The sequence below is a fragment of the Microtus oregoni genome, unplaced genomic scaffold (genome assembly GCF_018167655.1).
Source record: "Microtus oregoni isolate MIOR12 unplaced genomic scaffold, Mior012 000008F_ref0000371, whole genome shotgun sequence".
NCBI classification, from domain to species: Eukaryota; Metazoa; Chordata; class Mammalia; order Rodentia; family Cricetidae; genus Microtus; species Microtus oregoni.
The window spans coordinates 16,635,348-16,651,059 of NW_024543067.1; the positions used below are offsets into that span (position 1 = coordinate 16,635,348).

General features: G+C 47.7%; 2 protein-coding genes across 2 annotated transcripts in view; both read right to left on the reverse strand.

Moving 5' to 3' along the window:
* Ndufaf6 (NADH:ubiquinone oxidoreductase complex assembly factor 6) overlaps positions 1-15,712 on the reverse strand; it is a 132,761-nt gene that overhangs the window by 83,000 nt on the left and 34,049 nt on the right. The gene's annotated exons all lie outside the window — the stretch shown is intronic.
* On the reverse strand, positions 12,121-12,502 carry LOC121451461 (60S ribosomal protein L37-like). The gene has a single exon (XM_041656940.1). It carries the CDS (start codon positions 12,453-12,455, stop codon positions 12,162-12,164), a length of 294 nt encoding a protein of 97 aa, XP_041512874.1. The 5' UTR covers positions 12,456-12,502; the 3' UTR covers positions 12,121-12,161.

Genomic DNA, 15,712 nt, shown 5'->3' on the forward strand with positions numbered 1-15,712 from the left:
TCTAAACGAAGTTCAGAAACTTTCCAAAAGTTATTCATTGGTTTCTGTGTATGTATGTGTGTGGCTGTGCTTGGCTGTGCACGTGCCCCACAAGGGCCCCCTCCCCCACCAGACTGCCACTGTTCAGACACCAGGTCTGAAAAGACTGCTTGTGACACTCTGGCGTCACACTGTGCATTGAAAGGCAGGTGGTATCACGCCAGGTTAGAGGGCAGCGTGCTCAAGTCTGTCCTCACCCGTCACAGAGGATATGGGGACAGAACGTGGGTCATCAGACTTGTGAGACATATCGCCAGTCCTGGTTTTGCAGGGGTGGGGGTTGTTTTTTGTTAGTTTGTTTTTTGGGTATTTTGTGTGTGTGTGCTTTTTGTTTTGTTATTTTGAGACTAGGTCTCGGTCACTATGTAGTTGGCTGGGAATCTAGTCTACCGACTTGGCTGGCCTTGAATATGCGGCGTGTCTCCTTCCCCCACCTCCTGAGCTCTGGCATTATACACGATAAGCTATACATATATTGAATTTTCCTTTTCATTGGGCACATACTGTAAAACAATGATGAAAAGTTGAAAAGTGGGCTGTAGTAAATCCATAAACCTACAACGTGGTTGTCCATTGTATCGTGTACTGCATGTAATCATATAATTGAGCTGGTCTTGGGGACCAGATCCAGGGCCGTGCCCATGTAGGCGAGCGTCCTGCCACTGAGTCACAAGCAGCCTACTCGACCTTTCCATTCTGGGCAGCCAATCATGTTTGCTCGCTCTGGGAACACTGCAGGCATCAGTCATTACCTTCACCTTCATTGTATGTGCAGACCATGGATGACCAAACCACACGTGTTGGGCACATTGTTAGGTCTCAGAAACCTGGGACAAGTTGCTGAGGTGCCTGTGACATGTGACTCCGTGAACCTATGCAAGGGGCTGGGGACTATGAGATGGGACTCTTCTTTGTCTGTGAACGGCCTGAACACAGTATGCCCACCCAGCCGAGCCTGGCACAGAAGGAGGCACTTCCAAGCTAGTCTCAGTCACAGACGTGGGCAGGACAACTTCCTCCAGGACGGTGTCTGTGGTGGCTCTGACCACAGGCTGAGCAGGAACACGGTACCACCAAAATCCGTTTAGGAGGAAGTCAAAGACCAAATAGCCTGAGAGAATATCAGCCCCACCCTAGGGCTCCATTAGCTTCACCCTCTCCCTTCTCTTTCCTTTCTCTCCCTCCCTCCACCTCTCTGGTTCTAGGGATTGACTCCAGGGCCTTTGTGGTGGTCGGAATGAGAATGGCCTCCATAGGCCTGCTTCATCCCCACCCAGGAACGGTTTGAAAAGGATTAAGAGGTGTGCCCTTGTTAGAGAAGGTCTGTCACTGGGTGTGGGCTTTGAGGCTTCCAAAGCCTTTACCAGGCCCAGTGTTTCTCTCTTGCTGCCTATGGTTCAGGATATAAAGTTCTCAGTAAAGTTCCAGAGCCATGACTGTCCACTTCCCACCAAGAAGACTATGGACTAAACCTATAAAACTGTGAGCAAGCCCCCAATCAAATGCTTTTTTTAATGAGAGTTACCTTGGTCACGACACAGCAATACAACACTGACTTAGCGCCCTACTCAAACCTGTCCAGAAAGTACTATACCATGGACCCACATCCCCAGCCTTTACTTAATGCCCTTTAGGGCCTGGGCCACCTTCACTCCTGGGGTGTGGTGTGGTGTCTCTAAGAACACAGCTGACAGCTACAGTCCCCTGTCAGTTTTCTGACCTGAGGGTGCAGACAGGAGAAGGGATAGAGGAGGCCAGCTGTGCAGCCAGCTGCCACCTTAACTGGGCTTACTTTTGCTGTGTTATTTTTAGATCCTGGTTATATTTACATCTTTTAGACTCTATTGTTGACTCCTGGTGGTCAGTTTTTCAGATGAGATCAGCGTGTGGGGTTTGGAAGGTTACAGGTGGATCAGTTTTCAAATTTCAGCTAGACCAAGAGCAGAACTTTCTGAGTTACCTTTGTATTCTCAATACTAGTGCAGGGCTGTACAGAGGGGCCCTGCAGGAAAGGTTGCCTTCCTGCGGGACTGTGGCTGAAATGTAGCTGGGTTTTCCTTTACACAGTCTCCCATAAGTGAAATATAAAATATAGTTTAGTCTGGCTTGGCATGTATGTGTGTGTGTATGTGTGTGTGTGTGCGCCCATGAGAGTGGAGACCAGAGGTCCAGCGTCAGGTGTCATCCTCAGTCACTCTCCACCATATTTTTTGGGGACAAGGTATCTCACTGAACCCAGAGCTCACAATTCATCTGGGCTGACTAGCCAGGAGCCCCAGACCCTCTACGCTTTTTGTTCTATGTGGGCTCTAGACAAACTAGGATGCTTACCCTATGTGACAGACAGGTGCTTACCACCAGAGCCGTCTACACGGCCCCTAATCCATCTTACAAATTAATGAAACATATACATCTTTCCATTACCATTAATGCTTCCTAGATATTTTATGTCTCCATAGTCTAATATTAATAATAGTAAAGTCTTAAATGACTGTTCTATTGCTGTGGAGCAGCACCATGGCTAGGCAACTCTTAACAAGGCAAGCTTTAATTGGGGGCTCACTTACAGTTTCAGAGGCTTAGTCATTGTCATCACAGTGGGGAGCGTGGCAGCACACAGGGCGTTGGAGCAGTAGCTGAGAATTCACATCCTGGTCCAAAAGCAGGCAGACCAGCAGAGAGAGAGAGAAAAGCTGGATTTGGCATGGGCTTTTGAAACCTCAAAGCCCACCCCAGTGACAAAGACCTTCCAACCCTCTTCATCCTTCTCAAACAGTCCATGCTCTGGTGACTAGGCATTCAAACAGGAGCCTATGGGGCACCATTAGTAGTCAAGTCACCATAGTATGGCTGTGTCACAGATCTCTGAGCTGCTCTCTCAGTGTCAGCATTTGAATTATTTTCTATTATTACAGATAAAATTGTGGTCAATTTTTTCATCTACATTTTAGTTTCTTAGATTTCCCTGAACTGGGATTATGGGGCGAAATGGCATGAATAGCTTTTTGTTCATTTGATAGTTGAAAACATATCATCTTGTGGTTTTGATCTGTATTTCTTTCCTTGTTGATGATGTCAAGTATTTTCTTAATCTTTGTTTACTAGTTTTATTTCCTTCTTGGTGAGCTGTTTATATCCTTTGTCTGTTTCCTGTTAGGCCTTGGCATTTTCCACATGAATTTGTCCTCTTTCCCACCATAAGATTCCCAGGCTTTGTCTTAATCCTAACATCTGTCTTGTGATGTGGGAGTCTTCTGTTTTGTGTTGATTTCATTGGTTAAATAAAGAGACTGCCTTGGCCCTTTAATAGGACAGAAAATTAGGTAGGCAAGGTAAACTGAACAAAATGTTGGGAGAAAGAAGCCGAGTCAGGGAGTCGCCATGATTCTCCCACCCACAGACGCAGGTTAAGGTCTTTTCTGGTAAGCCACACCTTGTGGGGATACACAGATTATTAAAAATGGGTTAATCGAGATGTGAGAGTTAGCCAGTAAGAGGCAATAGATAACGGGCCAGGCAGTGTTTAAAAGAATACAGTTTCTGTGTAATTATTTCGGGTAAAGCTAGCTGGGTGGCAGGAAGCGACCCGCTGCCGACCCGCCGCTCATACTACTACAGTCTTGGTCTGAATTTCAATGCTGCTAGAGTATTCGTTTGTTGGTACAAATATTTTTATTAGCCAGGCGGTGGTGGTAATGCACGCCTTTAATCCCAGCACTTGGGAGGCAGAGGCCGGCAGATCTCTGTGAGTTCGAGGCCAGCCTGGTCCACAAAAGCTAGTTCCAGGACAAGCACCAAAGCTACAGAGAAAACTTGTCTCAAAAAACCCAAATAGATATATTTTCCCGTAACGTAAGAGTTTTTCCCTCACGCTTTTCCTCCACCTTCTCCTCTTCTTCTTTTTGAGAAGTGACTGTAAAAACACAAGGTGGCTTCACCAGCATCATCTGCCCTCTCTAATCCAGGTTCCATCACAGATTCGCTGCCATCTCCCCATTTCCAAAGGCTCTGCAGGCTCCTGGACTCAGTCCAAACATGTCTTCTCAACTCCTTTAATCCCCTAGACAACAGCTCATCTAGCCCAGGGTTTTGAATGACTTGACCCCACCCCAGTTTCTATTGCCAGCCTGGACCCCCTGCCCCGGCCACTCCAGACTCCACACCTCCTCTTGGCTGCCCAACAGGAATCCCAAATGGTTCCTTTTCTTACTGCTGAGTAAATACCTCACAAAAGCAACTCAAAGAAGAAGGGGTTCATTCCGGCTACAGTTTGGAGGTAGGATCATAATGGTAAGAAATGGGGGTCACAGAGTGGCTCTAAAATTGGGAGAAGGAAATGAATTTTCTTGCTTAGCTCACTTTCTCCTTTTCATTCATCAGACCCCAGTCCACAGGATGCTACTGCCCATATTCAGAGTAGGTCTGCCCTGCTCAGCTAAACTTCTCTGGAAAGAGCCTCATGTGTATACCCATGATTTATACCATGTGATTGAAAAATCCATTTGAGTTGAAAATGAAAATTAAGCATCACTTATGGCTTTCACATCAAAGTCTTGTTTGTTTTGAGGCAGGGTCTCATGTGGCCCAGATTAGCCTTGAATTTCTAATCCTCCTGCCTCTGCCCTCCAACTCCCAGTTTAAATTACAAGCATGCACCACCATGACCAGCTTCAAATTCTTTTTTTTCCTTTAATTATTTTATTTTCATTTTTTTTTTGGTGTCGTGACTCGGATCCAAACTTATTTTAATTTTTGAGGCAGGGTTCCTCTGTGTAGCCCTGGCCATCCTGAAACTTAATATATAGACCAGGCTAGCCTTAAACTTGGAGATCTGCCTGCATCTATCTGGGAATAAAGGCCTGCACAGGTTCAAATTCTTGACACCCCCGATGTCATCCTGCATCCTAGAGACTTTCATTTTAAAGGTCTGCGGTCATCCTTGACTCCTGCCTGTCAAGCTCTGGGTCACCAGAAAGTCCCTGCTAAACACATCTGGAGTCCAACCAGTTTTCCCCACTTCCAAACACGTCTCAGCAGTCAGCGGCCATGCTCCTTTCTCTCTTAGCCCTTCTGTGATCTATCCTTTAAAAATGAGGCAGATCACGCTTCACCACCATGCAGAACCTTCCGGTATGTTTTCTGTTGGTTGGTTTTGACTATTTCCTGGCTTCTAGGTGATCTTCACAATCCCTCCTTCCCTGTCTAACTCAGTCTTCTTTGCTCATTCAACTCCAGCCACACTGGTTCTGTGATTCCTTAATGATGTCAGTCACCTGTGCTCCCACCTCTGGGTAAATAACTTCTTTTGTTATTGAGCCGTACAATTTTCTCCACTTCCCTCCCTTCCTCCCTCTCCCGTGACCCCCACACTCTTAATTTACTCAAAAGATCTTGTCTTTTTCTCCTTCCTGTGTAGATCCATGTATGTCTCTCCTTGTTGTAAAAATTAAAAACAGAACCAGGCACTAACCTTTGACAGTGTATCTGATCTCATTCACCATTTTTCTTTGAATAAAATACCCTTGCTGCTTTGCAAACCTATATGGACTTTTGAATAAGCGTCCAAACACCTGGAAAGACGCAGCCTAGACCAGTGTCAATCCTGCCTGCCTTGTTTCAGTACTCCGGATCAAACTCGGGGTCTTGCGCACGCACGCTAGAAACATCTGGAAACACCTGGGAAGACCCAGCCTAGACCAGTGTCAATCCTGCCTGCCTTGTTTCAGTTCCGGATCAAACTCGGGGTCTTGCGCACGCTAGACAACTGGGTTGTATGTATTTCTAGCCCTAATCCAGCACAGCGGTGCCCAGAATTCAGATGCCCTCCCCTAGCTGCAAGGGAAGCTGAGAGGGGAAGCAAGGGAGAAAGCAGCGGACGACGAGAGTGGGAACATTTTCAGACCCTCCCCGAGAGCTGCTGAGTCAGAAATGCTGGGGCCATGGCACAAGTAACAACAATCCACTTGGTCACGGACCTTCCGGAAGATTCTGATATTTCTGAGGCTAGTGAATCATAGCCATGTGATGGGGAGGGTTTATTTGTTTGTCTCTGTTTTGGGAAAGAGTCTCGTGTATTCCAGGAGGGCCTGGAACTTGCTATGCAGCCAAGGGAAATATTAAATTTCTGATTTATCGATTGATTGATTTTTACCTCCGGAATGCTAGTATTATAGGTGGTGAGCCAGCACACCCCATTTATGGGCTGCTGGGGATAAACCCAGGGCCCTCTCCATGCTAGACAAACATCACACCTACTAAGCTGCTTCCCGGCTCTCACTGTAGCCAGAATTGTGGGGTCTTGTGGGATGGAAAGAGTCCTGGACTAGCTCACATAGCACCGGTTTCTTTGTAGAAGTTCTGTCACTTGGTCACAGAAGACATTAGCTTTCTGACCTATAGGATGAGAGTGACAATAGCTACACTGGTTTCATCCAATAAACTGTAGCAACCAATTTAAATACTGTAGACGAAAACATTGGTCCCTGTAAATCATTAGACAAATGTTTTGATTTTTGAAAGATTCTAAGAAGTTCTAAATGAATTGGGTCTCAGGTTCAGAGAAAAGAATATGATGGTGATGGCCTTCGTCAGCAAAGAACCAGAACTGACCCAAGGAGAAGTTTCTAACGGAGATGCAGTGGAGACGATCACTGTGCTGTCTGGACTGCGCTACAGCCAACATTCCAGACAAGGGAAACTCCCTTGATGAAGCCTAGTGTTTGAGGATTGCGCATAGCCAATCGATACAAGGTCAAGCCTTGTATCAACTCCTAGACGGGCAGCATTTTATTACACTCTCTCTCTATTCTGCATCAGGACCTCATTGTCACACTATGTAGCTCAGCCTGGTCTGGAGTTCACTACCTAGAAACTCAAACCAGAGTCTCGGGCCTCAGCTTCCCAAGTGGGGATTACAGACATGTGCTAGCACACCCAGCTTGGGTTTCAGTCTTTCACAGACATTTTCTGGGGTCAATAATGACAGTGGGATTTTGCCATAGCTTTCTCAACAGCTAATGTAGCTGACATGATGGGCAGAGTACAAATGTCTGGGAAACCAAACCTACCCATAAAAGGCGTAAAGAGATAGAAAGGTTACAACAGTCAATGACAGAAATAGAAACCGAAACCACAGAAACTCAAAAAAAATGCACCATTAGAAAACAACGTTTGGGGTGGCTGCTCCAGATGGTTTCCAGAAGAGGAAGGAGGTAAAGGTGGCTTCATAACAAACACTTTGGAGGGTACTAGAACGGGGGTACTCAGGACGACCGGTGAGAAGCTAGGAAACAAATTTGGGAGATTTCGAATTGGAAAGACAGAGAGGCTATTGTCTGAGCACAAGCATGCACCATCCCTTACGGATAAAGCCTGCTCCCTCCACTGCCTATCCCTTCGTTCCTCCAAACTGCACTCGGAGCCGTTTTCACTGTGAACTGAGACCAGTCCTCAACGTCCAGGAGGCGCCCGGTCATAGCTAGTTTTGCCCTTAGGAAACTTAGACAACGCCTGGAAACTGTCCTGACTGACAGCAGGGCCCTCCTGAGGCCAGGGGTTTGACCTGCCTCTTCAGGTGAGCCTGTGAGCAGGAGGAAGTGTTGCCAGGGTGAGACCGTGGAGTAGTTAGGAGACTTTGTGTGTCTATGGAATTGTTCTGTACAAAATGTGAAGCCAAGGCCTATTTATTGATTGATCTGTTTAACGTTTGGGCTGCAACGCCAAGTGCTATGATAAGAGAGTTTGTAGAAACAACATTGCAAAGCCACATATTCCCTGGCTCCAAGAGAGGATACGGTCGGCATGTGGGAATCCAATGATGTAACCCTCTGAAACGGCTGAGAAGACCTGCCAAGCTCACCATCAAGTTGACCACGTTTAGTTCGAACAAATAGGCCAAGGCTGGGTCAGTTTCAAAATACACAATCTTTGGACCTGCTTTCTAAGGTGTTTTAGTTCTTCAGACAGGCAAACAAGGCCCATTTTTCCCCCTGCTCCTGCCATGAACCCTCTGACCCACTTCACCTCACGGGCCTTGAGTATCTGGTATATAAATCGCAGCAGCAGCCGTCACTTGCTATATGAACAGGTCTCCCCCTCTGAATCCCGAAACAGAATTCTGATCAGTGCTTCTTAAAGAAAGGGTTAAAATGCAGCTTGATGGCTCTCAGCATCTGCAGGATGCTAACCCCTGGGGTCAAGCGCAGGCCCCAGGGACTCACAGGTTATGTGACACAGTGACATTTAACACCTCTTGATCCCAGCCCTTCTCAGGTAGGCAACTGCCCCCACCTGTCCTCCAGGCAGGTTCAGCTTCTCTGTGACACCCTTCTCATCAGTGCCATACCCCAGTGTCTTCCCCCCCCCAATAGAAATCGGAGACGGAGCCAAAAATTCCCTGCCTCTCATCCCCTCTGGCTGTACTGTGTCCTCGCTAGCATTTTCGCTTTCTTTCTTTTCCTTCACTTCTGTTCTGTTTTTGAGACAGACAGTCCAGGTGGGGCTCTCTAACTTGCTCTGTTGCTGAGATAGGCCCCAAGCCTGCTGCCCTCCTGCTTCTGCTTCCCAAGGGCACAGGTGTATATCATTATGTCTACCTCAAAATGTCTTTTAAAAGGATTTCTTGGGACTGGAAAAGAGGGCTCGGTGATTCTTGCAGAGGTCCCGGGTTCAGTTCCCAGCACGTAGCCTCACTCGACTGTCTGGAATTCCAGTCCAGGACGTGACACCCTCTTCTGGTCTCCTTGGGCACCAGGCACACAGGGTGCTCTTACACACTAAAACAATCTTAAAAGGATTGCATTATTGTTTGAACTGAATTGTGCCCCCACCCCGACCTTGAAATTCACGTTAGAGGCCTAGCCCTCAGCACTTCAGAGAGCAGCTAGACAGGAAAGGTGGTGAGTTAGAAACAGACCACTAGGGTAGGTACTGATCTGGCTGCTTGACCCCAGATGTCTACCCTAGAAAAGGCAAAACTGTATGAACTGTTCTGCAACCTGCCTATTCTGGGGACCTGGAGAGGCTACTGAGCAGATAAATAAATACAGTTAGACTTCTTTTCTGTTCTGTTTTTTTTTTCCCCAAGACAGGGTTTCTCTTTGTGACAGTCCTCGCTGTCCTGAAACTTGCTTGTAGACCAGGCTGGCTCGAACACACAGAGATTCGCCTGCCTCTGCCTCCCGAGTGCTGGAATCAAAGGTGTGTGGGCCACCACCGACCGGCTCAGCTGGACCTTTTAAATTCTGTTTTTTAAATTTATTTATCTTATATATATGAGTCTCTGGCTCACATGTATATCTGTGTACTACATTTGTGCCTGGTGCCGACTGAGGAGGGCAGTAGGGTCTCTGGAACCAGGGTTATGAACAGTGGTGAGCCACCATGTGGGTGCTGGGAATCAAACCCAGGCCTTTTTCAAGAATAAGTGCTCTTGCTGAGTGGTGGTGGCACACGCTTTTAATCCCAGCTTTCAGGAGGCAGAGGCAGATGGATCTCTGGGAGTTCGAGGCCAGCCTGGTCTACAGAATGAATTCCAGGACAGGCTCCAAAGCTACAGAGGAACCCTATCTCGAAAAACAAAAACAAAAACAAAAAAAAGTTCTCTTAACCACCGAACCAGCCCCCCAGTTAGATTTCCTAATTCTATTGCCCCTTTTAACCTCGCGCACCCAGGATCCCACCAGTCCCCACAGACTGCTGTTTCAGGGTCATCGCTGACACTATCCAACAGGCCCAGGCCTGCCTGGGCCACCACTGGGACTTCCTCGCAGCCGCTCGGATTCTCTGGTGGTGCTATTTCAGCTATGGTCTCATTCCCCACTCTCTTCCGTGACTAAAACACTGGGGAGTTGCGTCCGTACCTCAGCTTTCCCACGGTTCCCTGGAGCTGCGGTCCTGCCCTCCCCACTGAAAGACCTACAGAGTATTCCCAGTCCAGCGCCAGCTCCGTCTCCCGTTCCCTTCTCCAGAGAAGTCAGAACCCCAGCATCCTCCCCTCCCCACCACCCAGCACATACCTCAGAACACTTAACAGCCTCACCCCGATTCAACAGTTCACCCCACTTCTGCTGCTGCCACCCTGCTTCCCACCTCCCTCCTCACCTCTGGGCTCATCCTGACTGAGGTCCCTGCTGATTCCTGAGCCTATTCACGTCTCATAGACTTTTTTTCTTTTTCAGTACTAGGGATGGTTGGCAAGTGGTGGGCAGCTAAGCTATATCTCCGACCTTTAGTTTTTTGTTTTTTTCTTTAAAACTTTTTTTTTCTTTTGAAACACAGTCTTAAGTTGCCCAGGCAGGACTTGTCATCTTCCTGCCTATCCTTCCAAGTCAGGGAGCGACAGAGACTCACACTGCAGAACCCGGTTTGCAGATTTGCTGACTTGCACGTTCCCTTTGACTGTGGCCCTGTCCGGCTGTGACCACACTGCCTTCCGTCCTGACCCTTTGGCTATGTTATGTTCCCAGTCTTCTGTGCCCCTGGGTGGTGCAGGCTTACAGACTCACACTCCTTCCACACCCTCTGTGGGTCACTGAGGGCTCAAAGCTCACCCCCTGGAGAGGTCTTTCTTGAAACCCTCCTCTCACCAGCACTTGCTGGAAGGTTAGAGAAGCCAGCAGACTCGGGTTACAGCCCAGCCATGTGCCAAACATTGTATCGGATACTTCATATTCTTACCTCAGTTAGCCCTCGGCACAGTCTTTAAAAGGGCCTTCAAGAACTGCTTATTTTATACATCAAAAAACAAAGATGAAGGGCAGTCAATGCCAGGTTCAAAACCAGGCCTCCAAAGCATCATTTCCTGTACCCACCCTGAATTCTGTCCTGAGCTGTGGGTAACACGGCTCCAAGGAGCTGGCTCTCCAGGGCTGACGGTTTCTATGGCACTACCGTTTCGGCGGGAAAAGCCATTCAGGTGCGCCAGCCTGTACTAGGGAGGGACAGTCAGATAATACAAGGCCAGGTCAGAGTCCAGCCTGCCTACAATCCCACACCTGCAAGGCTAAAAAGCAGCACTGCCACAAGTTCAAGGCCAGCCTAAGCTACAGAATGAGACTTTGTCTCAAACAAATAAACAAAATAAAACAAAAACCCAACCAAACAAAAGCAGCAACAACAAAGAACAAAATTTGGGTTTGTAGGCATAAATTTACTCATGGGGTCTAGACACCTTTATGGATTCATCTTATCTTCAAAGACTCAAAAAATGATGATCTTTGGCTCTTCACTCAGGTGGGCTTGGGACTAAAGTTCACAGAAACCATTAAAACTTTTACAATTGCCAGGCAGTAGTGGCGCACGCCTTTAATCCCAACACTCAGGAGGCAGAGGCGGGTGGATCTCTGTGAGTTTGAGGCCAGTCTGGTCTACAGAGTGAGTTCCAGGACAGCCAGGGCTACACAGAGAAACCCTGTCCCAAAGAACCAAACCAAAAAACAAAAACGAGAACTCAGCCTCTGGAGCACCTTTAGGGATCATCCCCATTTAGGGATGACCTTACCCCCACCTCCTGACTGCAACGGTGAGTCTTAGTAAAACTACGCAAGTGGACTCTCATCTGCATCTACCCGGCAACCAAGGAGCTGAAAGGTAAATCGGGGGCTTCACTGAGCTGCAGAGCCGTCACTGCCAAGAGATCCCTTCATGCTCCCTAAGCGGGTGTTTGTTCCCACAGCCCACACTAGCCTGAAACCCACGATACAGCTCAGGCTGTTCTCAAACCTACGGTAATCCTCCTGCCTCAGTCTCCTGTGCACCATCACGAGGCCCACACTTCTTGAGGGTGCATCTTTTCAGTGTTCTCCTGAAAACAGAACTCTAACTGGGGCTGCCAGGTCACAACAGCTTCTGGGCTGGGGATGCAGCTCCGAGGTAGAGCTTTGGCCTAATATGCGCAAGGCTTTGGGTTCCAGTCTTCGCACCCTGCAGCCTTCATAACTTCTCCAAGTTGTCTTCTCGGTTTTTGTCTTGTTCTGTGATTTGGTGCTGCAGGTAGAACCTAGGCTTTCCAGGCATTCTAAGATCCACCACAGAGCTACAGCTACGTCTTTTTTTTTTTTTTTTTTTTTTTTTTTTTTTTTTTTTGGAAACCAGAACATTTATTTTATGATAGATTGAAATCCTCAAGATGAACTGGATGCTGCAACAGCTGCCCTCTTGGGTTTAGGGGTTGTCCCTTCACGGAATCCATGCCTGAATCTTCGGTAGACAATTTTTAGATGCCTCATCCGCCCAGTCCCGGTAGTGTTTCGTCTCTTAGCCTTGGCACTCCAGCTATACTTTCTCTTGCGCTTGGCAGGGTAGCCGCATTTGCCACAGGTAGACTTCTGAAGGTGGTAGGCCTTAGAGCCACAGCGGCGGCACAACGTGTGCGTCTTGTCGCGACGCTTTCCTAAGGATGACGTTCCTTTCGTCATCTTGCTTCTGCCGCCGAGGCCAAAGAGCCAGCTACGTCTTTTCAAACCCTGTTTCTATATGGTGACTAGGAAGAAAGTCTTTGGGCTGGCACAATGACACAGTGAGTTAGGGCACTTGTCCCCAAGCATAGTGACCTTCACTGGATCCTGGAGACCCTCAAAGCGAAGGAGAGAACTGACTCTCACAAACTGTCTCTGACCTCTTCACTCCTCATGCACTTACACTCATACACACACACACAATAAAAAATTACAATGTAAATAAAAACCTTCACACTAGGGAGGCTGAGGTAGTAGACTATGAATTTGAAGTTGTCTGGACTATATATTAAGACTGTGTCTCAGCCGTAAGGTGGTGGCTCACACCTTTAATCCCAGCGCTTGGAAGGCAGAGACTGGCGTGTTGGGACCATTTGGAGTCCTGGCCTCCAGCTGCTCTTCCCTGCTAGAGATCTTTACTTTCCTTCTGATTTGAGTTACTGAAAGCTGTGTCAAAGTTGTTTACCAGCTCTGCTTCACGGGCATGTGCTGTCTTGGCCTTGAGGATCAGAGGATAAGGTTTTCACCTGTTGGCCCACCTGACTGTTGGGTATGTAATCCTCCATGGTGCTATTGAATAGAGTGCTTCTTACCTGAGACTAGAGGTCCGTGTCTCTGTCTGTCTGTCTGTCTGTCTCTGCGTGTTTCAACCCCCAGTCCCTTGCCCGAAGCTCGCGAACTGTATGGTAGTGCCTAGAGCGCAGACAGGCGTGGTGCGCTGCACTGTGGGATCTCTGTGAGTTCAGATCTGGGTCTAGCCTGAGCTTTTGAAACCCCAAAGCCCACCCCAGTGACATACTTCCTCCAACAAGGTTATACCTGCCCATCCTAACCCCGCTCAAGAGGGTCAAGAGTGCCACTCCCTGGTGACCAAGTATTCAGATCTGTGAGCCTATGGGGGCCATTCCTATTCAGACTACACTTCCAGGCCAAGCTTTCTGGTCGAGTTTGACTCTCTCTCTTCTCCATTTGGGATTTTAAGTGATTGATCTTCTTAAATGCATTTTTTCCTAGACAACTGGCAATAGTCTAGTCCATGGCCAAAGGCCAGCTGACCCTCTCTATTGGTAGACAAATTTAAAATGACCTAGTGGTCTTCACTTTGGGATTCTCTACAGTACAGCTAAACAGCTTGGTGCTTTATGTTGGAAGGCCACCTGCAGAGCTCTCCTTTATGGCTCGGAAGAGAAACAATACTCTTTAGCAATCTCAGTGTGGCTGGCAGGGTGGACAGCCACAACCGAATTTGGTGACCAGGATGTATCTGGATGCATAAATGTGGTTCAGCTTTGTGATACTTCAAACAAAACCTGAGGTTGAATTCCTTTTATTCTGGCAGATAAGGGAGTGTATTGAGCACTATGGAAAACAGACTGGGTACTCTGACAGATGGGAAGAGGCTCACCCCACAGCAGGGGGTCAGCCTGGAACTGGGTACTATAGCAACACTCTGAGAATTAGCCTATGAATTAAAGGATGGTTGAATTCACCCAGTCTGTGTAGGCAGGGAAGGGCCAGGTCTTTTGTCAGCCAACAGAGAAAAGATTGTTTTGCTGTTGTGGTTTGGGCTCTGTGCAAGCAGGCAGCTCCCTGCTGTGGAGGTGACCTTACTCCAGTCTTCCTCAAAGTAGGCAGACCACGAGTGTTCCCCGTAGAGAGGCAGCAGGAATGATCCACCACCCACCACCACCCTCACCCACTCCTGTGAATGACCCACCCCCCACACACCACCATCACACCCACCCACCCCTGTGTGGGCACTAGGCAGGGAAGGGTTTTGGTGATTTCTGTTGTTCCTTTTATTACTATCTAGTCCCCTCTCTTCCAGGCAAGGCCAGTAATAAAATACTCCTCCCTTGTAGGGACAGACATAGACACTTCCCACAGACAACCATCCACCCCTAGTTTCTTGGTATACTATTGGAATGAACAGTGCCGGGCGGTAAGATACTAAACCAGCAAGAGTACACAGAGAGCAAGCACCGCCTGAGGTAAGCTACTCTTTTCCTTTTCTTTTGTGGTGCTGGGCGTTGAACCCAGGGTCTTGAACACGCCTGGCAGGTACTCTATCACTGAGCTAACATGCTGGGTCTGATGAAAAACACAAAAGAAAAGAAAAGTTAAGTTAGAGATGGCGATGTCTGTGATGGCCTTTTGTGGGTTTGGTTTGTTTGTCGTTTGAGACAAGGTCTCTGGTAGACCAGATAGGCCTCCACTTGGACGATGACCTTGGGCTCCCAGCTTCCAGCCTCCACCTCCCAACACTAAGATTACAGATGTGTGCTACCACTCTCTGCTGGCTTTCTGATTTTTTTTCATTTTGTATTTTGGTCATCTGTTGTTTTAAAAACTGCACCAAGGCCTGGGGCTATCGAGGTAGATTTCTTGCTCATCTTGAGACAAAAGGCCCTAGCTTCAATCCTGAAAGACAAACTGTCAGATTTCCCTAATCCTCAGAAGTGTAACTGGCTAGCCCAGATTCAAGGTGTGTGTGTGTGTGTGTGTGTGTGTGTGTGTGTGTGTACGGGGTGGAAGACAGATTACACCGTGTGCTGCAGATGTTCTGGACTATCTCTGGAAGAATCATATACCTCAAGTTTACTCTGTCACGATAAGGTACTGTACACTCTGACACATTGCTTTTAGGGTAACAAACTTATTAAGATGGACAAGGTAATAAGTCTTTCTGATAAAAAACAAAGCTAGACATTTATAATTGTTAGTAAATTCTGGTTTTAAATAGGAGATGATCTCTAGATGGTTTCTTAAAGGGAAACGAGAAGGTGGGGCTCCTAACACATCAACAGCATTGAAAGCAAATAGCCTGATTTACCAATATCCAAAATACAGACTGTGCAGAGACTATACCCTTGAAGCTTGTAAGGTCAAATGGCCAGCACTTACTGATCAGTACCTGAGTGCCAGACAATTCCCTGACTCCCTGCAGAGCAGAGGGAAACTGGAGATAATCCATTTCCCATGGGAAGGTGGGGTGTTTTAAGTGTTCTTGGTGGCCAGGAATGGGTCCCCTCCTCTAATTTTGGCTTGGTAAATTAGACAAAGAAGAGCTGATGAGCCCACAGCGTCAGGTAAACACGGTCAGGACCAGCCTTGAGCATACCTGAGCAGCCTGAACCCATCACTGAGAAGGGACGCTCTACTGGCAGGAGAAAAAACACACAAGGTCTTCGTCTCAGGTCAAAAGATTAGGAAGAAGC